The sequence below is a fragment of the Pseudorasbora parva genome, chromosome 8 (genome assembly GCF_024679245.1).
Source record: "Pseudorasbora parva isolate DD20220531a chromosome 8, ASM2467924v1, whole genome shotgun sequence".
Taxonomy (NCBI): Eukaryota; Metazoa; Chordata; class Actinopteri; order Cypriniformes; family Gobionidae; genus Pseudorasbora; species Pseudorasbora parva.
Window position 1 is genome coordinate 47,906,714 of NC_090179.1, and position 23,727 is coordinate 47,930,440.

Genomic DNA, 23,727 nt, shown 5'->3' on the forward strand with positions numbered 1-23,727 from the left:
TTTTCAAAAAAGTGGAGTGTTCCTTTAATTCATTGTCCCTGGTTGACTAAATCATGGCCACGTTAAAATAATTTGTTCTCTCATTTTATTAAAACTAGGCAACAGATTATACAATGTGGCCACAGTCTAATTAAAATGAGGAAGCGACGCTACCATCACGCTACTGCAAAATGTAGTTAGGCTAGTAGCGTCACTACTTGTAACAACGCTACTACTCAACACAGCACATACACACTGTCACTTTCTCACTCATACACACACATACACTCACACTTTCTCACTCATAAATACACACACTCACTCACTCACTCACTCACTCACTCACTCACTCACTCACTCACTCACTCACTCACTCACTCACTCATATATACACACAGACACATACATTCCGGGGGGCATGGGGTTGGCAGCACGCCGAGATAAACTCAAAAAGGTCCGTCAGGGTTTTGTCCGTCAGTTTGTGAATGTGTGTGTGAGTGTGTGACTGTGTGTGTGTGTGTGTGTGTGTTTGTTCGTGAGTGAGTGTGTGAGAGTTTGTGAATGTGTTTATGAGTGTGTGACTGTGTGTGTTCGTGAGTGTGTGTGTTTGTATGTGACTGTTATGTGTGTTATGTGAGTTTGTGAGTGTGTGTGCATTTGTGTGTGTGTGTGTGTGTGCGCGCACGCATATCTGTGTGCATGCGCGTGTGAGTTTGTGAGTGTGTGCATGTGACTGTGTGTGTGTTTGTGAGTGAGTGAATGTGTTTGAGAGTGGGTGTGTGTATGTGACTGTGTGTGTCTGTGTATGTGTCTGTGTGTTGTGTGTGTAAGTTTGTGAGTGTGTGACTGTGTTCGTGAGTGAGTGAGTGTGTATGTATGTGACTGTGTGTATGTGACTGTTATGTGTGTGTGAGTGTGTTTGTGAGTGTGTGAGCATGTGCATGTGACTGTGTGAGTTTGTGAGTGTTTGTGAGTGTGTGTAAGTGTGTGACTGTGTTAGTTTGTGAGTGTGTGTGTGTGACTGTGTGTGTCTGTGTTGTGTGTGAGTTTGTGAGTGTTTGTGAGTGTGTGTTCGTAGTGAGTGTGTGAGTGAGTGTGTATGTGACTGTTTTGTGTGTGTGTGTGTGTGTGTGTGTGTGCGCGCGCGCGCATGTCTCTGTGTATGTGTGTGTATGTGACTGTGTGAGAGTGTGTGTGTTTGAGTTTGTGAGTGTGTGTTTGTGTGAGTGTGTGGCTGTGGCTGTATGTGTTCGTGAGTGTGTGTGTTTTTGACTTTGTGTGTGACTGTGTGTGAGTTGTGAGTGTTTGTGAGTGTGTGACTGTGTGTGTGTGTTTGTGAGTGAGTGTGAGTGTGTGTGTTTATGTATATATGTGACTGTGCGTGTGTGTGTGTATGTGACTGTTATGTGTGTGTAAATGTGTGTGTGTGTTTGTGTGACTGTGTGTGTGTGTGACTGTATGTGTGTTCGTGAGTGTGTTTGTGACTGTGTGTGTGACTTTGTGTGTGTGTGTGTGTGTGTACGTGACTGAGTGTGCATGTCTGTGTGTGTGTGCTTGTTTTTGTGAAATATGAGGACACAAATGTGTATAATGCCATGACACAGGTATTACAGGAGAGGGTGAAATATGAGGACATTACCCATGTCCCCACTTTTCAAAAGGCTTATAAATCACACAGGATGAGTTTTTTGAGAAAGTAAAAACAATATTTCCTGTGATGGGTAGGTTTGGGGGCTGTGTGTGTGTGTGTGTGTGCTCTCTTTGGCTCATTAAAGACCACTCTCGCTGCTGCATTCAGGATCAGCTGCAAAGGTTTGATAGTTTCTGAGAACTTTCTCTGAGAACTTTCTGTCGAATGTGTTTCCTATGAAGTCAGTAGCGCCTGATATAAAGTTTGAGTTGAATTACATTGGTTGCCCTGTTTTGATTTGAAACACTATTTAAAGCTTCTTTCTTGTGTAAATTCTGTATATGCTAGCATCATTTATGTATACTGTATTCACCTGTTGTGTAGGCTATGCTTCAAGAATCATAAAATTACATCGGCAAGTTAACAACATTAAATTGGTAAAAGAAATGACCACCCCACATGGAAAGAATCTATATAAACATATATGTTTCAACATAGGATTTCATATGGGTTTTTTTATATGTGACATATATAAAATTGCCGTTTTCCTATATTATAGGCTATGTACATGCACATATATGTAGGCTACATATACCTATATGCTCTTATATGTGTGCATATGTGCACCTATATGTTCAATTTACTGTAAAAAAATCATTACAGTATATTGATGTTAATTATAATTTATTAAACTGGAAAAACGGATGGTATAAAACTTGTTTTGATCAGTACTGAGGGGATTATCTTCAAGGTAAATTAAACATATGATTGGTCATCCTTTTCAACAGAAATGCCCGTGATTGGCTACAACACTCAACACTGTAAAATCATGATGTAGCTACTCGCGTGACCCAAATAAAATAACCATATCACTCAAGAAAAATATTAACGTTGTGAATAAACTGCCACTGTAAAGCCTAGTCGAAGTCGATGCACATATTGTGTTAATATTAGCCAGAAATTGCTGCAAATATAGTGAATCTACTGTCTATCCTGCTTAATCCCATTCAACTGGATTGACAGCGCGGAGTTGTTTGGAACTATTGAGCGCTCTATGAACCACGTGACACCGTGGCGGCGAGATCAAAGAGTGTCGCAGCTCTCTTTTTATATGGCTCTGGTTGAGACCATAGACTGTAAAAAAAATATGGACGTAGCGTCCGTGACGTCACCCATAGGATTCCGATAAGCCGTTCTGAAGCTTAAAGGTGTGTTGGACATCGGCTGCGGCTGGATGCATGCGATCGGCGAGAGTAGCCGAGTGCAGGCGGCGAGGAGGAGCTGCAAACGGAGACGTGAAGTCGGACACTTTCTACCTCCCGCAGTGACGCTTGTGCTGTTTTTGCAAACTTTATCACAGCTGAAGTTAAATAAATGCAATATTTCTCAAATACACAGATGTTTCAAATGATATTTTCATCCAATATTTTATGTACTGCTTAATAAAGCGTCTATTTGGACAAGATTAATGTTCAACATATAAACCTACACTATCTATGAAGTGTTGTCAACGGTTTTTATCAGTTTTAGTTTGATAAACATGATAATATAACATCATGGCTACATGAAAAGAGGTTTTACTGTTATAAATAAATGATTTTTGAGCATTAGCATAACATAAGGTTTTAGATTAAACACGAAACGCACGTGTTTGCTGTCATGCGGTGAATCGGCTAATCGTGGATCAGCTGTGTCGTCATCAGAGCTCAAGCAGCCTCCTGCAGTCCCCCTTGAGAATCTGAACCGGCTGCATCAGCCGGCTGCTCTCGAATCGTTCTCGCGGTACTTTGTTGACATATGTCACAGTCACGTGCTGTCGGCGCTGTCTCAAGTCGGACTAAATTTCTAACCGACATGCACTGCTTTAAGTCAGCCGCCGATCTGTCTGCGCATCGCTGGGTGAAGTCGAACAAGCCTTAAAGTAGGGTCGAGCTGGGCGTTGCCATCTTGTGAGCGAGTCATCACGTGTCACTCCCGGATAGCAGAAAATGGGCAAAAAGGCGGGATGTGCGCGGAGCTGAGGTGACGCAATGACTATAGACGGCAGATAAATGGCTATCCACCTGTAACCACGCCCTTACTTATGCAGAACTTTAAGGTTTTAGGCTTGTTTGAGATGAGCAAAATCTGCGCAGAACCGATCACCGGTGATCAGCGCGAGATGCATGCCGGTTAGAAATGTGTCCGAGGGCGGTCCGCCTTGCACTGACGTCATGCTGACGCATGTCAAAAATCTCTCGCGATGGCGAGGCGGACGTGTCGGATTCTGCAGTCGAGCGCAGTTGCTCTCCACCGACTGCGCTAAAGAAAAGCATGATGGGAAACGATTAGCTGACGACACAGCTTAATGCTTATTGGTTTAAACAACCGTGATGTATAGTTATTTTTTTTAATATTTGATTTTAAAACTCTGATATCATGTTTTTATGTGAATAAATTATGTGTGAATATTCCCAAACTCTCGGACAGTGCGATCTCTCAGTGGGTTATGTGATTGTTGTCATATTAATAAAAATAAATAAAAACGTGTGTAATTAAAGAAAAAATGCTTGATAAACAGGCCTTTCGAAAGGAAATAAATAACAAAAACTTTGGGTGTCTTGTTCATAATATTTATTTTCATATAACATTTACATTTACATTTACATTTAATCATTTAGCAGACGCTTTTATCCAAAGCGACTTACAAAAAAGGGGAGAGTAATAGAAGCAACGGAACAGACAAGGCCAAAAACCTGTAAGAGCTGTAAGAAATCTCAATTAATTAGCACAATACACCATTTTTTTTTTTTTTTTTTTTTTTTTTTAAAGACAGACATCTACAACAAAAACTCACGTCCGCACAGTGCCGAACACTGGATTTTGATAGCTAAGATAGCTACAACCCATTAGGACTAAGGCTGTTGCCCCAGCTGTTGTCGTTAATGCCGATTCAGTGGCCCAATGGGTTGGTTTTGTATTGTAGCTAAACGCGCAGCAATAGCCATCTACAACAAAAACTCACGTACGCAATATACAGAACACTGGATTCTGATAGTTATGATTACTATGTAACATACCCGCCTGAAGGCGCAAATCCGGATGAGAGACGTAGATATGATCCCGGAGTGTACGCTTTTGGTCGTTGCTGTGGTGATCAGTAAGTGCTATTCTGTATTGGTCAAGTGCAAATGGAAAAGATGTGTCTTAAGATGTTTTTTAAGAATGGCTACAGACTCGGCAGCACGAATTGAGATCGGCAGGTCATTCCACCAAGTAGGAACGGTCCAGGAAAATGTCCGTGAGAGCGATTTCAAGCCTCTTTGGGATGGAACCACGAGGCGCCGCTCGTTCGCAGAACGCAAGCTTCTGGAGGGTGTGTAAGTCTGAGCAAGTGAATTTAGGTATATTGGTGCCGAGCCAGAGGTTGTTTTGTAGGCGATAACTAGTGCCTTGAATTTGATGCGAGCAGCCATTGGCAACCAGTGCAGTTTGATGAAGAGAGGCGTAACATGCGCTCTCTTCGGCTCATTAAAGACCACTCTCGCCGCTGCATTCTGGATCAGCTGCAAGGGTTTGATAGTGCATGCTGGAAGCCCAGCCAGAAGAGCATTACAATAATCCAGTCTGGAGAGAACAAGAGCTTGAACCAGGAGTTGTGCAGCCTGTTCTGATAGGAAGGGTCTAATCTTTCTAATGTTGTATAAAGCAAATCTGCAGGACCGGGCTGTTGCAGTAATGTGGTCAGTGAAGTTTAACTGGTCATCAATCACAACTCCAAGGTTTCTTGCTGTCCTTGATGGAGTTATGGTCGATGAACCAAGCTGAATGGAGAAATTTTGATGAAGTGCTGGGTTGGTTGAGAAAACAAGTAATTCTGTCTTTGCAAGATTGAGTTTAAGATGATGCTCTTTCATCCAGTCAGAAATGTCTGTCAGACAGGCAGCGATACGAACACTGACTGTAGGATCATCTGGTTGAAATGAGAAGTAGAGTTGAGTGTCATCCGCATAGCAGTGATAGGAGAAGCCGTGTTTCTGAATGACAGAACCTAATGATGACATGTAGATGGAGAAGAGAAGTGGTCCAAGGACTGAGCCCTGGGGAACCCCAGTAGCTAGATTATAAGACTTAGACACTTCACCTCTCCATGACACCCTGTAGGACCTACCAGAGAGGTAAGACCTGAACCACTGGAGAGCAGATCCTGAGATCCCCGTCCTCTTAAGTGTTGACAGGAGGATCTGGTGGTTAACTGTGTCAAAAGCAGCAGACAGATCCAGCAGAATGAGCACTGAGGATTTGGAAGCTGCTTTTGCCAGTCTCAGTGCCTCAGTTACCGAGAGCAAGGCCGTCTCAGTCGAATGGCCGCTTTTGAAGCCGGATTGGTTGTTGTCTAGGAGGTTGTCCTGTTCAAGAAACCTAGAGAGTTGATTGAACACAACTCGCTCAAGGGTCTTTGCAATGAAAGGCAGAAGGGATACCGGTCGGTAGTTTTCTAAAAGTGCTGGATTCAGAGAGGGTTTCTTAAGCAGTGGGGTTACCCGAGCCTGCTTAAATGCTGTGGGAAAGGTTCCCGTGTGAAGAGAAGTGTTGACAATGTGAGTGAGTGCAGGAGTGATTGAAGAAGAAATAGCCTGAAGGAGGTGAGTGGGAATAGGATCAAGTGGACAGGTAGTAGGGTGATTGGAAAGGATGAGTTTAGAAATATCTGCCTCGGAGAGTGGAGAGAAGGATGGAAGCGTGTTCGTGTTAGTTGTTGAGATGTGCGTGTCAGTTAGTGATGAGGAGAACTGTTTGCTAATGAGAGCTGTTTTGTTGGTGAAAAATGATGCAAAGTCATCAGCTGTAAGAGTTGATGAAGGAGGGGGAGGAGGTGGACAAAGGAGAGAGGAGAATGTTTTAAAGAGTTGGCGAGAGTCAGAGCAATTGTTGATTTTGTTGTGGTAGTATGTTGTTTTAGCAGTGGAGACATTTGTAGAGAAAGAAGAGAGAAGAGACTGATAAAAGGCAAGGTCAGTATTGTTTTTAGATTTATGCCATTTCCTCTCTGCCGCCCTGAGTCCAGAGCGATGTTCACGGAGAACTTCAGACAGCCAGGGGGCAGATGGGGTGGGGCGGGCTGGTCTGGATGAAAGGGGGCAAAAACTGTCTAAGGAGGATGTTAGAGTGGAGCAAAGAGTGTCAGTAGCACTGTTAGTGTCCAGTGCTGAGAACTGAGCAGGTGGAGGGAGTGAAGATGAAACCATAGTGGATAGGCGAGAGGGAGAGAGTGAGCGTAGATTACGCCGAAAGGTAATCTGTGTAGGAGTATGTTTTGTATCAGGAGTCAGTATGAGGTTAAGAGTGATGAGAAAGTGGTCTGAGGTGTGTAATGGAGTAACTAAAGTGTTGTCTGTGGAGCAGTTGCGTGTGTAGACCAGGTCTAATTGGTTACCTGATCTGTGAGTAGCCGTAGTAGATACTAACTTAAGGTCAAATGAAGTCAGTAGAGTGCTGAAGTCTGCAGCTAGGTGTTTATCAAGATGGATGTTGAAGTCGCCAAGCAGAATCAGTGGAGTGCCATCCTCAGGGAAGCTAGAAAGTAACACATCCAACTCCTCCACAAAGTTACCGAGGTGACCTGGAGGACGATAGACCACTACCACATGGATTTTAACAGGGTGAGTAATAGTGATTGAGTGCGATTCAAATGAATTGGCCGGTAGAGACGGTAATGGATCAAATTTCCAATCATTCGAGATAAGCAAACCAGTTCCCCCACCCCTCCCAATAGGCCGAGGAGTGTGTGAAAAAGTATAATTGCTTGAGAGTGCTGCAGGAGTGGCAGTGTCCTCTGGTTTGATCCAGGTCTCAGTTAGGGCCATGAGGCTAAGCTGAGAATGAGTCCCAATAGATGAAATAAAGTCTGCTTTGTTTACAGCCGACTGGCAATTCCAGAGACCAATTGGAATAAAGAGTAAAGTAGCAGAGGATGTTAGGATATAGCGCAAATTATTAGGATTACGGCGTCTCGTGCGTACGGAGCGTGATTTACGAGTGCTATTAGTTATAGTTGAGATTTGAAAGCACATGGTGAAAAGGCCAGATAGGAATTAGAGCTGAACACCAATAATGAAAGGAAGATGATACTCAAGTGCCTTGTCGGGGTCCTTGCTCGCGAGGAGTTGCACAGGGAAGAGTTGAAGTCTTTACACTCGTCGGTCTTCACACAAGGAGGGCTTCACACTGCCGCTTCCGCTGCCGCGGACTATCACGCTATTTATACTCACTTGAGTATCGTTATTGAAAGCAGCTGGGAACGCCCCCAACAAACTCGCTTCCAACGTGGCAATGACCAAACAAATGCTAACTCAACAAATGCTAACTCCTACACACACCCAGAGAATATACCCAAACTAATAATACACACCTCAGCACTACACAGACACACTTATCCAACAACAAATGAACAGACAATCAAATGAGAAAAGTTACAAACACTTACAGAGTAGTTGTCTATCAGTCAATTGAATTGCTTCTCTCTAGCCAAAATGTTTCAAACACACAAGGCTTTTAATACCTCGCTGGCCACGCCCCCAACAAACTCGCTTCCAACGTGGCAATGACCAAACAAATGCTAACTCAACAAATGCTAACTCCCACACACACCCAGAGAATATACCCAAACTAATAATACACACCTCAGCACTACACAGACACACTTATCCAACAACAAATGAACAGACAATCAAATGAGAAAAGTTACAAACACTTACAGAGTAGTTGTCTATCAGTCAATTGAATTGCTTCTCTCTAGCCAAAATGTTTCAAACACACAAGGCTTTTAATACCTCGCTGGCCACGCCCCCAACAAACTCGCTTCCAACGTGGCAATGACCAAACAAATGCTAACTCAACAAATGCTAACTCCCACACACACCCAGAGAATATACCCAAACTAATAATACACACCTCAGCACTACACAGACACACTTATCCAACAACAAATGAACAGACAATCAAATGAGAAAAGTTACAAACACTTACAGGGATATAAAAGCAACAGAACTTAAATTACAACCAGTTTATCAGCAACAGAGCGCACGAGTGTGAATCCCGCGATATCCGCAACTGATCTCACAGGTGTCTGATCCACTACGAGAAGAGAGAACTATAATCTCACACACACACACACACACACACACACACACACACACACACACACACACACACACACACACACACACACACACACACACACACACACACACACACACACACACACCTGATCTCGCAGGTGTCTGATCCACTACGAGAAGAGAGAACTGTAATCTCACACACACACAAACACACACACACACACACACACACACACACACACACCTGATCTCGCAGGTGTCTGATCCACTACGAGAAGAGAGAACTGTAATCTCACACACACACACACACACACACACACACACCTGATCTCGCAGGTGTCTTATCCACTACGAGAAGAGAGAACTGTCCGGCTTGCCTGCTCTTTTTTCACTCCTCCCCTCACTGCAGCCGCCTAGTCTAGTCTTTTTTTCAGGCGAGGCAAAGCGCATCTCAAACAAGCCTTTTATATAACGTAAACGAATGAGTTATAAAAAAATTCACCCCCCTCACAGTTGTCATGAAGATCAAAATTAGCCTTATAAGCCAAAACCACAATTTGTACCAGGCTGTAAACATGTTTTTTTCTGCTTTAAAGTTGAGAATTTTAACATGGGGCTCAATGAGAGTCTGCTCCCTACTGGAGCCTGTCCCTAGAGGCCAGTTGAGGAATTGCAGTTTACATTACTTCCGTATTGGCTTCAAGAGAGATCACGGGAGGTTGCCGTTAGGTTGAGACGGAGACGAGCGATCTTTGATTATGTGCCCAGATATGCTAAAGCCCATATTTAAATGAACTAACTCCCAGATAGAATTTCAATCAGAATAGGACACCTGATAGTCTGAAAAAAAAATATGTGGAAAAAAATAATACCTCTGAGACCACATTTAACACTTTTAATGGCCTTAAATTTGACAATTTTGATTTATCACTTTTTAATACTTTTTAAAACCCCGCGGACACCCTGGTAAATTAATCTTTCATTAGTGTGTGTCTCCCTCTGCTGGTCTCACACACACACATTCAGGCTCTATATTCTCTCTGTAACAAAACACACACCTTTTGAGTGTATACTGTGTGTTTATAGAAATAAAATGGTTAATCTGTGATTTGCTGCTGTGAAATAAAAGGTGTTTCACTGCCGCCTCATCAGGTCTGTCAGAGGATCGTTGAAATCTAAATGAAGTCTTAATTTATAACAGTGAAATCACTATCTTCAGTCTGTTGATTCTGTTGACTGTGAGTCTCTGTAGTGGATCCTTATTCACCATCAGATCATCAGCAGAACATCAGACTCTCCTCTGATAGTCAATACTGAAATAAAACACACACACAGTCACATATGCAGTGTGAGACATTACGTCTGTCACATCTTTTCATAAGAAAACTGAGCACTAACTAGATAAGCTTTATTAATTCATTCTCAAACATGATAATATAGCTTCTATCTGATGCTCAAAGTCCATTTACAACATCAAAAGGTCATGAAAGGTCACTTTCACACAACGGACAGCTGATACAGAACCAGCAGAAATGATCATTACACTCCACTACACACTTCCTTTTATTTCTAGAGAGAAAAACAGACATTTGAACTTTAATGAAAATATGAGGATGGAAACTGTTAAAAACTATTGTTACCTTAGTGTCTCCAGTTTATAATGAGGATCCTTCCTCAGAGCAGAGAGCAGCTTCACTCCTGAGTCTCCTAGATTATTCTCAGACAGATTCAGATATCTCAGGTGTGAGGGGTTTGATCTCAGAGCTGAAGCCAGAGCAGCACAACCTTCATCTGTGACACCACACCTCATCAACCTGTAGAGAACAATGACACACATTAAGTCTATCTCCAAAGCTAAACATGAGCACTTACACTAAATAAATAAATAACACAATGCTGTCAATATGAAATATATATAAATACTCATTAGTTCACGTTGTTAAAATACATCAGTTAGGATTAGAGGGGAGAATATACAGTTTGTACAGTATAACAACATTATTTCTGTGGAAAGACTCATAAAACATGGAAACCCAATGTGTAAGAGAAAGTGTGTGTGTGTGTGTGTGTGTGTGTGTGAGAGTGAGAGTGAGAGAGAGAGAGAGACAGTGGCCCTCATTTATCAAAAGTGCTTACACCAAATTTCCAGCGTACACCCAAACCCCACGGTGACTGAGATTTATCAATATGGACGTTGCCGTACGGCACGCTCAAATCCTATGCCAGCTCAGGAGGTGGTGTGGTGTACTCACACACACACACACACACTCCAATCCTACGCCAGCTCAGGAGGTGGTGTACGCACGTTTGAGTTAGTGGGAAAATGCGCAGAAAAGCAATTCCGAACACCACAAAACGCACTGACAAGATATGCTATATGACCCACTGTTAAAACCCACAACAACAACATTCAGTGTTTATTTTTGTGCAACATGAACGTCAATGTTTAATTTGTGTGACTTTACCAAAGCGTTTGATTTGTAGGCATATGTATTCCTCCAGTCGCGCGCCTGTGCGCTTTATCTGACGTTTCAGGCCCGCCTGGCCCAGCAGCTGCGCACGGACTGGGACTAAAATAATTCAGACTGACAAAATAATAAAAATGACCTTCTTCTTTTAAATAATAATAAAATCAATAAAAACGACATTCTTCTTCTAAATAACAAGCGTCATTAAGAATAATAATCATAATAATAATAAGAATAACCTTACAAATTGTCATGTAATTATTAATGTGAATGAATCTTACTCCACATCACATCATCATCACTGTCGTACACCCCAATACATGTGCCGTGATACGAAATGAAATGCTAATTGTTTCAAAACGTGCTGTAAACTAATGCATTGTGATGGTAATTTATCATCCAAACAGCTATTTAAACTGCTGGGGTGCGCTTCTCAACCTCCACACTATTAACAGTACTCGTTATTTGTGTCCATATTTTGTTTTTGTGGGTGCCTTTATTCCCACTCTTTAGACTCCCCAATAAAACAATTTCGGGTTTTTTTCCTCTTCCCTGGTGATGGTCTCGATGGGCGCATCTCAATCATCTCACTAGTCCACTAGTCAGGGCACTGATCAGGGAGTCAGTCCATTGACTTATGTCCTAATCAGTGCCCTGACTAGTGGAGTAGTGAGATGATTGAGCGCGCCCGATCTCCACGTCGGAGAAGTTTCGCTTCTTTGCCGTCTTCTGTTTGTCCATGGCGTAAAATGAGGGCGTGGGGGAGGCGGAGACTTGAATATATAGGGGCGTGTTATTCTTTCAGCCGCCGCATTTATCAAGGGCAGGTATTGCGTACACCTGGATTGCAGAGGTGCGCACAGCTTCATAAATCAGGCGGTGAGAGGAGTGTAAGCATAATCTTACGCCAACATATACGCCCGTTTCTACGCAAGATTGATAAATGAGGGCCAGTGTGTGTGTGAGATGCTGTGTGTGTGTGTGTGTGTGTGTGTAAGAGAGTGAGAGAGTGAGAGAGAGAGAGAGAGAGACAGTGTGTGTGTGATGCTGTGTGTGTGATGCTGTGTGTGTGTGTGTGTGTGTGTGTGTGTGTGTGTGTGTGTGTGTGTGTGTGTGTGTGAGAGAGAGAGAGTGAGAGAGTGAGAGAGTGAGAGAGTGAGAGAGAGAGAGAGAGAGAGAGAGAGAGAGAGAGAGAGAGAGAGAGAGAGAGACAGTGTGTGTGTGATGCTGTGTGTGTGTGTGTGCTTGTTTTTGTGTCATATGAGGACACAAATGTGTATAATGCCATGGGTATGACACAGGTATTACAGGAGAGGGTGAAATATGAGGACATTACCCATGGCCCCACTTTACAAAAGGCTTATAAATCACACAGGAGGAGTTTTTATGAGAAAGTAAAAATGCAGAATGTGTGTGTGTGTGTGTGTGTGTGTGTGTGATGGGTAGGTTTAGGGGCAGTGTAAGGGGATAGTAAATACGGTTTGTACAGAATAAAAAACATTATGCCTATAGAATGTCCCCACATTTCACAAAAACAAACGTGTGTGTGTGTGTGTGTGTGTGTGTGTGTGACTGTGTGTGTGTGTGTGTGCATGTCTGTGTGTGTGTATGTGACTCTGTGTGTGTGTGTGTGTGTGTGTGTGTGTGTGTGTGTGTGTGTTTGTGTGAGTTTGTGTGACTTTGTTCGTGAGTGAGTGTGTATGTGACTGTGTGTGTGTGTGAGAGAGTTTGTTGTGTGTGTGTGTGTGTGTGTGTGAATCAGTGTGACTGTGTTTGTATGTGAATGTGTGTGTGTGACTGTGTGTGTGTGTGTGTGTGTGTGTGTGTGTGTGTTTGAGTGAGTTTGTGTGTGTGACTGTGTGTGTTCGTGAGTGAGTGAGTGTGTATGTGTGTGTGTGTGTGTGTGTGACTGTGCGTGTGTTCATGAGTGAGTGTCTTTGTGAGCGTGTGTGTGTGTGTGTATGTATGTGACTGTGTAGGTGCCCATGTCTGTCTGTGTCCGCGCATGTCTGTGCGTGTGTGCGTGTGAGTTTGTGAGCGAGTGTGTATGTGTGTTGGTGTATTTGACTGTGTTATGTGTATGTTGTATGTGTATGTGTGTGTGACTGTGACTGTGTGTGTGTGTGTGTGTGACTGTGTGTGTGTTCATGAGTGTCTTTGTGAGTGTGTGTGTGTGTGTGTGTGTGTGTGTGTGTGTGTGTGTGTGTGTGTGTGTGTGTGTATCTATGTGACTGTGTGTGTGAGTGCTCATGTCTGTCTGTGTGTTTATGTGACTGTGTGAGTTTGTGAGTGTTTTTGAGTGTGTGACTGTGTGTGTGAGTGTGCATGTCTGTCTGTGTGTCCGCGCATGTCTGTGTGCGTGTGTGTGTGTGTGTGTGTGTGTGTGCGCGTGCGAGTTTGTGAGCGAGTGTGTGTGTGAGTTTGTGTGCATGTTTGTGCGTGTGTGTGTGTGTGTGTGTGTGCATATATGTGTGTGTGTGTGTGTACGCCTGTGAGTTTGTGAGTGTGTGCATGTGTGTGTGTGTTTTTGTTCATGAGTGAGTGTGTTTGAGAGTGGGTATGTGTGTGTGTGTGTGTGCGTATGTGACTGTGTGTGTGTGAGTGTGTGTGTTTGTGTGACTGTTTGTGAGTGAGTGTGTATGTGACTGTGTGTGTGTGAGAGTTAGTTGTGTGTGTGTGTTTGTGTGACTGTGTGTGTATGTGAGTGTGTGTGTGACTGTGTGTGTGTGTGTGTATGTATGTGTGTGTGTGTATGTGACTGAGATTGTGAGTGTGTGTTTTGAGTGAGTTTGTGTGTGTGACTGTGTGTGTGTTCGTTCGTGAGTGTGTATGTGACTGTGTGTGTGTGATGGTGTATTTGTGTGTGTTATGTGTATGTTGTATGTGTGTGTGTATGTGACTGTGTGTGTGAGTTTGTGACTGTGTGACTGTGTGTGTGTGTGTGTGTGTGTGTGTGTGACTGCGTGTGTTCATGAGTGAGTTTCTTTGTGAGCGTGTGTGTGTGTGTGTGTGTGTGTATGTATGTGACTGTGTGTAAGTGCGCATGTCTGTCTGTGTGTTTATGTGACTGTGTGAGTTTGTGAGTGTGTGACTGTGTGTGTTTTAATGAGTGAGTAAGTGTCTTTGTGAGTGTGTGTGTGTGTGTGTGGGTGTGAGTATGTGACTGTGTGCGTGTGAGTGTGCATGTCTGTCTGTGTCCGCGCATGTCTGTGCGTGTGTGCCTGTGCGTGTGTGCCTGTGCGAGTTTGTGAGCGAGTGTGTATGTGACTGTGTGTATGTGACTGAGTTTGTGTGTGTATGTGTGTCGGTGTATGTGACTGTGTTATGTGTATGTTGTATGTGTATGTGTGTGTGTGTGTATGTGACTGAGTTTGTGTGTGTATGTGTGTCGGTGTATGTGACTGTGTTATGTGTAGGTTGTATGTGTATGTGTGTGTGTGTGTATGTGACTGGGTGACTGTAACTGTGTGACTGTGACTGTGTGTGTGTGTGTGTGTGTGTTCATGAGTGTCTTTGTGAGTGTGTGTATGTATGTGACTGTGTGCATGAGTGCTCATGTCTGTCTGTGTGTCTGCGCATGTCTGTGCGTGTGTGTGTGTGTGTGTGTGCGAGTTTGTGAGCGAGTGTGTTTGTGAGTGAGTGCATATATGTGTGAGTGAGTGTGTGAGTTTGTGAGTGTGTGCATGTGTGTGTGTTTGTTCGTGAGTGAGTGAGTGAGTGAGTGAGTGAGTGTGTATGTATGTGACTGTGTGTGTGTGTGAGACTGTGTGTATGTGACTGTTATGTGTGTGTAAGAGTGTGTTTGTGTGTGTGTGCATATGTGTGTGTGTGTGTGTGTGTGTGTGTACGCCTGTAAGTTTGTGAGTGTGTGCATGTGTGTGTGTGTTTGTTCGTGAGTTAGTGTGTTTGAGAGTGGGTATGTGTGTGTGTATGTGAATGTGTGTGTGTGTGTGTGTGTGTGTGTGTGTGTGTGTGTGTGTGTGTGTGTGTGTGTGTGTGTGTGTGCGTGTGAGTTTGTGAGCGTGTTCCTGAGTGAGTGTGTATGTGACTGTGTGTGTGTGTGTGTGTGTCTGTCTGTGTTTGTGAGTAAGTGTGTGTTTGTGAGGGTCTTTGTGAGTTTGTGAGAGTATGTGTATGTGTGTGTGTGTTTGTGAGAGACGGTGTGTGTGTGTGTCTGTGTATGAGACTTTGTGTTATGTGTGTGTTGTGTGTGTTGGTGTGTATGTGACTGTGAGTTTGTGTGTGTGTGTGTGTGTGTGTGTGTGTGTGTGCATTTCTCTGTGTGTGTGACTGTGTGTTCGTGAGTGTGTTTGTGTCTGTGTATGTGAATTTGTGTGTCTGTGTATGTGGACTGTGGACTGTGGACTGTGGGTTGTGTGTGTGTGTGTGTGTGTGTGTGTGTGTGTGTGTGTGTGTTTGTTTTTGTGAAATATGAGGACACAAATGTGTGTGTGTGTGTGTGTGTGTGTGTGTGTGTGTGTGTGTGTGAATGTGTGTGTGTGTGTGTGTGTGTGACTGTGTGTGAGTGTGTTCCTGAGTGAGTGTGTATGTGACTGTGTGTGAGTGTGTGTATGTGACTGTGTTCGTGAGTGTGTTTTTGTCTGTGTGTGTGACTTTGTGTGTCTGTGTGTGTGACTGTGGGTTGTGTGTTGTGTGTGTGTGTGTGTGCTTGTTTTTGTGACATATGAGGACACAAATGTGTATAATGCCATGGGTATGACACAGGTATTACAGGAGAGGGTGAAATATGAGGACATTACCCATGGCCCCACTTTTCAAAAGGCTTATAAATCACACAGGAGGAGTTTTTATGAGAAAGTAAAAATGCAGAATGTGTATTTACATTTAATATTGCTGTTTAATTAAACTATTCAAGTGTAAATCATTTCATAATTTGACTAAAACATCCAAAATAATGCGTAATCTAATTACAGGTCCAGTCGGCATAATCGGTGTTGGACGGCTCTCTTACTGCTGAACATTTGGACTGTTACTGATGCTGGAGTTTGGATTGTTCTGGGTTACCGTTGGCCTTTCCGGACTGCTTTCTGCTGTGAACACCTGCCTGTTTCTGATCGTGAGTTGGGATGTCTCTGTTGGTTTTGTTTGCTCCTCGTCTGACTATCCTGCTTGTCTGACACTGATTCTCGCCTCATGATTTGGATTTGATTGTCCTGGATTCTGACCTCCTGCCGGCCTGACCATTCTCTTCAGTTCTGAGCTGTTTTGGGCTCTTGCGGTTTGGACTGTCTTTATTATTGTTTCAATAAATTGAAGTTAAGCATTCTTCTGCTTTTGGGTCCTCCTTCCTCAGGTCGTCACAAGTAGTAAAATGTTCAAGAGGAGTTCATCCGTTAGATATTTTAAATAACCAACAACAGCGTTTAATGATTTGTAAGCGGTTGTAAAGATTGCGTCTCAATTTATATTATATTATTTATTTCAACATTTGTGTTGTTGTGTAAAACTATATGATTACTATGATACTTTTAGAACCAAATATTATTGCCCCATTGTTATTATTTTTGTATTTTAAATCATTTTAAAGGCCATTGTTTGCTTAGGTCTATTTTTATTACCACAAAAAATCTGATTACTCGATTAATTGTCAAAATAATCGACCGAATACTCGATTACTAAAATAACCGTTAGTGACAGCTCTAAATGTAACAATAGTTTGAGTCCTCTTTTCAATTTTGTTACTTTATGAATAAATGTAATGATAAAGTTCACAGTGTGATGCGCAGGTGATGCTCATTTGCAATCACTCCACCGGCCTCACACCGTTCTCTCACGGCTCTCGCCCGCCCTGCTCGTCACACACAGAGACTCAGTTTCATATCAGAGTCACGTAGGATCTTACCCCAGTGTCTCCAGTTTACAGAGAGGATTCTCCAGTCCAGCAGAGAGCAGCTTCACTCCTGAGTCTCCTAGATTATTCTCAGACAGACCCAGTTCTCTCAGGTGTGAGGGGTTTGATCTCAGAGCTGAAGCCAGAGCAGCACAACCTTCATCTGTGACACCACAGCTCCTCAACCTGTAGAGAACAATGACACACATTAAGTCTATCTCCAAAGCTAAACATGAGCACTTACACTAAATAAATAAATAACACAATGCTGTCAATATGAAATATATATAAATACTCATTAGTTCACGTTGTTAAAATACATCAGTTAGGATTAGAGGAGAGAATATACAGTTTGTACAGTATAACAACATTATTTCTGTGGAAAGACCCATAAAACATGGAAACCCAATGTGTGTGAGAAAGTGTGTGTGTGTGTGTGTATGAGAGAGAGGGAGAGAGAGAGAGAGAGAGGGAGAGAGAGAGAGAGAGGGAGAGAGAGAGGGGGAGAGAGAGAGAGAGAGAGAGAGAGAGAGAGAGAGAGAGAGAGAGAGAGAGAGAGAGAGAGAGAGAGTGTGTGTGTGTGTGTGATGCTGTGTGTGTGTGTTTGTGACATATGAGGACTCAAATGTGTATAATGCCATGGGTATGACACAGGTATTACAGGAGAGGGTGAAATATGAGGACATTACCCATGGCCCCACTTTTCAAAAGGCTTATAAATCACACAGGAGGAGTTTTTATGAGAAAGTAAAAATGCAGAATGTGTGTGTGTGTGTGTGTGTGTGTGTGTGTGTGTGTCTGTATGTGTGTGTGTGTGATGGGTACATTTAGGGGCACTGTAAGGGTATATAAAAATATGGTTTGTACAGTATAAAAACCATTACGCCTATGGAATGTCCCAACATTTCACAAAAACAAACGTGTGTGACTGTGTGTGTGTGTGTGAGACTGTGTGTATGTGACTGTGTGGGTGTGTGTGTGCATGTCTGTGTGTGCGCGCATATGTGTGTGTATCTGACTGTGTGTGTGTGTGTTTGTGTGACTTTGTTCGTGAGTGAGTGTATATGTGAGTGAGTGTGTGTGTGAGAGAGTTTGTTGTGTGTGAGTGTGTGAGTGCTCATGTCTGTCTGTGTGTTTATGTGACTGTGTGAGTTTGTGAGTGTTTTTGAGTGTGTCACTGTGTGTGTGAGTGTGCATGTCTGTCTGTGTGCGCGTGCGAGTTTGTGAGCGAGTTTGTGTGCATGTTTGTGTGTGTGTGTGTGTGTGTGTGTGTGTGTGCATATATGTGTGTGTGTGTACTCCTAAGAGTTTGTGAGTGTGTGCATGTGTGTGTGTGTGTGTGTGTGTGTGTGTGTGTTTGTTCGTGAGTGAGTGTGTTTGAGAGTGGGTATGTGTGTATGTGTGTGTGTATGTGAGTGTGAGTGTGTGTGTTTGTGTGACTGTTCGTGAGTGAGGGTGTATGTGACTGAGTGTGTATGTGACTGTGTGTGTGTGAAAGTTTGTTGTGTGTGTGTGTGTGTGTGTGTGTGAATGAGTGTGACTGTGTGTGTATGTGACTGTTAATGTGACTGAGTTTGTGAGTGTGTGTTTGAGTGAGTTTGTGTGTGTGTGTGTGACTGTGTGTGTGTTCGTTTGTGAGTGAGTGTGTATGTGACTGTGTGTGTGTGATGGTGTGTGTGTGTGTTATGTGTATGTTGTATGTGTGTGTGTGTATGTGACTGTGTGTGTGAGTTTGTGACTGTGTGACTGTGTGTGTGTGTGTGTGACTGTGTGTGTGTGTGTTCATGAGTGAGTGTCTTTGTGAGTGTGTGTGTGTATGTATGAGACTGTGTGTGCGAGTGCGCATGTCTGTCTGTGTGAGTGAGTGTCTTTGAGAGTGGGTATGTGTGTGCGTATGTGACTGTGTGAGAGTGTGTGTTTTGTGTGACTGTTCGTGACTGAGTGTGTATGTGACTGAATGTGTATGTGACTGAGTGTGTATGTGACTGAGTGTGTATGTGACTGAGTGTGTATGTGACTGAGTGTGTGTGAGAGTTTGTTGTGTGTGTGTGTGTGTGTGTGTGTGAATGAGTGTGACTGTGTGTGTGTGTGTGTGTGTGTGTGTATGTGACTGAGTTTGTGAGAGTGTGTTTGAGTGATTTTAAGTGTGTGACTGTTCGTGAGTGAGTGAGTGTGTATGTGACTGTGTGTGTGTGAGAGTTTGTTGTGTGTGTGTGTGTGTATGTGTGTGTGTGTATGTGACTGTGTGTGTGGGAGTTTGTGACTGTGTGACTGTGTGTGAGTTTGTGACTGTGTGTGTGTGTGTGTGTGACTGTTTGTTTGTTCATGAGTGAGTGTCTCTGTGAGTGTGTGTTTGTGTGTGTGTATGTGACTGTTTGTGTGCGCGTGCGCATGTCTGTCTTTGTGTGTATGTGACTGTGTGAGTTTGTGTGCATGTTCGTGTGTGTGTTTTTTCGTGAGTGAGTGAGTGTGTTTGAGAATGGGTATGTGCGTGCGTATGTGACTGTGTGTGTCTGTGTTGTGTGTGTGTATGTGTGTGTATTTGAGAGTGTATGACTGTGTGTTCGTGAGTGATTGAGTGTGTGTGTACGTGACTATGTTATATGTGTGTTGTTTGTGTTATGTGAGTTTGTGAGTGTGTGTGTGTGTGTGTGTGTGTGTGTGTGTGTGCGCGCATGTCTATGTGTGTGCACACGTGTGAGTTTGTGAGCGTGTGCATGTGACTGTGTTTGTGTGTGTTTGTTCGTGAGTGAGTGTGTGAGTCTGTGAGTGTGTGTCTGTGTTTGTGAGTGAGTGAGTGTGTATGTGACTGTGTGTGCGAGTGCTCATGTCTGTCTGTGTGTTTATGTGACTGTGTGACTGTGTGTGTGTGTTAATGAATGAGTAAGTGTCTTTGTGAGTGTGTGTGTGTGTGTGTGTGTGTGTGTGTATGTGACTGTGTGTGTATGTGAGTGTGCATGTCTGTCTGTGTGTCCGCGCATGTCTGTGCATGTGTGTGTGTGCGAGTTTGTGAGCGAGTCTGTATGTGACTGTGTGTGTGTGAGTTTGTGTGCATGTTTGTGTGTGTGCATAAATGTGTGTGTGTGTGTATGCCTGTGAGTTTGTGAGTGTGTGCATGTGTGTGTGTATTTGTTCGTGAGTTAGTGTGTTTGAGAGTGGGTATGTGTGTGTGTATGTGAATGTGTGTGTGTGTGTGTGTGTGTGTGTGTGTGTGTGTGTGTGTGTGTGTGTGTGTGTGTGTGTGTGTGTGTGTGAGAGAGACTGTGTGTGAGTTTGTGAGTGTGTTCCTGAGTGAGGGTGTATGTGACTGTTTTTGTGTGTGTGTGTGTGTGTGTGTGTCTGTCTGTGTTTGTGAGTGACTGTGTGTGTTTGCGTGTGTCTGTGTGTGTGTGCGCGCATGTCTGTGTGTGAGTGTGAGTTTGTGTTTGTGAGGGTCTTTTGAGTTTGTGAGAGTATGTGTATGTGACTGTGTGTGTGAGAGTGTGAATGTGTGTGTGTGTGTGTGTGTGTGTGTGTGTGAGTGACTGTGTGTGTGTCTGTGTATGAGACTTTGTGTTAAGTGTGTGTTCTGTGTGTTGGTGTGTATGTGACTGTGAGAGTTTGTGAGTGTGTGACTGTGTGTGTGCGACTGTATGTGTGTGTGCGTATGTCTGTGTGTGTGTGACTGTGTGTTCGTGAGTGTGTTTGTGTCTGTGTGTGTGACTTTGTGTGTCTGTGTGTGTGACTGTGGGTTGTGTGTTGTGTGTGTGTGTGTGTGTGTGTGTGTGTGTCTGTGTGTGTGTGTGTGTTACTGTGTGTTTGTGAGTGTGTTTGTGTCTGTGTGTGTGACTTTGTGTGTCTGTGTGTGTGTGTATGTGACTGTGTGTGTGAGTGCGCTTGTCTGTCTGTGTGTCCGTGCATGTCTGTGTGTGTGTGTGCGCGTGTAAGTTTGTGTATGTGACTGTGTGTGCGAGAGTTTGTGTGCATGTCTGTGTGTGTGTGCTTGTTTTTGTGACATATGAGGACCCAAATGTGTATAATGCCATGGGTATGACACAGGTATTACAGGAGAGGGTGAAATATGAGGACATTACCCATGGCCCCACTTTACAAAAGGCTTATAAATCACACAGGAGTTTTTATGAGAAAGTAAAAATTCAGAATGTGTGTGTGTGTGTGTGTGTGTGTGTGTGTGTGTGTGTGTGTGTGTGTGTGTGTGTGTGTGTGTAGGTTTAGGGGGAGTGTAAGGGGATTGAAAATACGGTTTGTACAGTATAAAAAACGCCTATGGAAAGTCCCCACATTTCACAAAAACAAACATGTGTGTCTCTTTCTGTCTGTGTGTGTGTGTGTGTAAGTGTATCTGTGTGTATCTGTGTGCATGTGTGTGTGTGGGGGTGTATTCAATGTTACATTGTACACATCGCACATTTATAGTTGTAAATGCGAGAATAGTAAATATGAGAGTGTGTGTGTGTATGCATGAGTGAGTGAGAGTGTGTGTGTGCACGAGTTTGTGAGTGTGTGTGATTGTGTGTGATTGTGTGTGTGTGTGTATGTGTGTGTGTGTGTCTGAGTTTCTGTGTATGTGTATTTGTGTATGTGCATTTGTGTGTGTGTGTTTGTGTGTGTGTGCGCGCGCCCGTTTGTGTGTGAGTGAGCGTGTGTGTGTGGGTGTGTGACAGTGTGTGTATGTGTATGTAAGAGAGTGTGTGTGAGCGTGTGTGTGTCAGAGTTTGAACTAGGGATGGGTGATTTGGCCTAGAATCAGGGGCGTAGCAAACTTTTCAGAAGTGCGGGGATGGATGTGGTTTGTTTGTTAACGATGAATAAAATAACAGAAGGATACAAAACGAATAACACACAATAAAGTGACCAGATTCCTGAAGTGGAAACCGCGGACATTTCCTATTCGAGTGGTCCAAATACCACTGAAAATCTAATTTGTTATTATCTATTAATTGAAAAACAGGGACAATATATGTTTGAATGTCTTTTGGTGTTGTGGGCTCCCTATTATTAACATTAATAATCTTTATGATTTAGTTTGATTATTATGATTTTTGATGATGCGCTGCAGTCAGTTGCAGCTCGTGGCTCTAAGTTTCACGGGTAGATTGCGTCATCAACACACATTATCGCAATAGTGCAATAGAAGTAAAATCTCTATCGTAGGCCAATTTTGTATTGTTTATATTGCATATTATTCATATCGCCCATTACTAGTTTGTACACATCTCCATGGTTTATTGAACTGTTAGGCCGGTTTCACACTGCACGCGTTATCAGGGCGTAAGCAGCGTGTGTTTTTTCGGCGCCCATGTTAACAGATTAGAGCATTCACACCGCACGCAGAGGCGTCGCAGGAGCAGAGCAGAAGAGGCGGTGCCGCGATCGTTTCAGAGCAGAGTCTATTTTTGCCGCGCTGCTCACGCTGAATTAAAGCCACAGTGCATAGTTCTTGATAAAACTGACCTGGTTAACATGAATAATTACACATTTCATCATAAAATCATGAAGTGAAGAGTTCCGTGAGTTTCATTATCACCACATGACATCCTGCACTGTGAAAAAATAAATGAAATGCATGAAAGCACATCACTGCCAAAAGCTTCTGCCCAAACTTCACCGGGCCATTTAAATGATTAAACCCAGAGGCATATCTTAACTTTAAGGTTACTTTTATTATGTGAACTATATACAGCATGTTATATGCATGTGTTTTTGGGACAGAGGGGAAAACGGTCGCATTTGCAGCATATATGATGCGCTGACCATCATGAATCAAAGCACGAGAATGACAGTGTCGGAGGAGAACACCGGAAAATGTGACAGAATGGACAATATTCGTCTGTATTTGCATTACACGAGCGGCGGTTCAGCTGTGCGAGACAAACGCTGCCAGTGTGAATGACCAATGGGAGCGCGCGGCTCCCGCTCTTCATACACACTGCTTCTGCCCTGCCGACGCACTGCTAACGCGCGAGACACAACTTTCCAAAGACTCATCAATATTATTTTACTTTCAAAATATTGCAAATCGCGCTCTAATCGCAATACAAATGCCTTACAGTGGGGGCAAATGCGGTCAGAGATGATGTTTTCTGTCTGACCGTCAATCCGAGATGTTTCAGTCGGTTTGAGATGATATTAGGGCTTCCAAATTTTGCAAAAATGTTGATGGATTGGTGATGGACACTAGTATCAGCTATTATCATATTTCTTTTACAACATCAGCCAAAGTCGTCAGAAGCCATTGGAACATCTTCCTCTAAATCACAAATACAACTCAAAAGAAGTGCCGTCTCAGATGTTTCTCCACTCTGCAATCGTCATCTGCTTCATCGCTCTGATTGGTTTTAGGTCTATCCAATTGCGACCAGAGGCATTTGAGCAATGTCTGTTGGTGACGCCCCTTTGGAAATGATTTGTCTATGAAGCTTTGCCAGACCATAACTCAGTTACTACTGGTTTTAACCAGGCTAAAGGGATGCAAGTTATTTGACCTTTGAACCGTTGTGGACTCATTTCCCCTCAGATGCAGTGCTTTAATGGCGCGCTTGCACAGACAAATCTTGTGGTTGTTTTGAAAACTGTGCATTCGATATTACAAAAGCGATTCCCAATAATGGGAAAATATATTGGTTGATGTCAAGCTTATTACCATAAAAAAACCTGATTACTCGATTAATCATCAAATGAATCGACAGAATACTCGAT

At 43.2% G+C, this 23,727-nt stretch overlaps 1 protein-coding gene across 1 annotated transcript in view; it reads right to left on the bottom strand.

Moving 5' to 3' along the window:
* Nucleotides 1-10,330: 10,330 nt before the first annotated feature.
* The window catches only part of LOC137084575 (protein NLRC3-like), a 24,301-nt gene continuing 10,904 nt past the window's right edge, over nucleotides 10,331-23,727 (bottom strand). Inside the window, exon 8 of the mRNA XM_067450865.1 lies at nucleotides 10,331-10,523. Coding sequence (XP_067306966.1) covers nucleotides 10,346-10,523 — 178 coding nt within the window. The 3' untranslated portion in view covers nucleotides 10,331-10,345. The remainder of the gene's footprint in view (nucleotides 10,524-23,727) is intronic.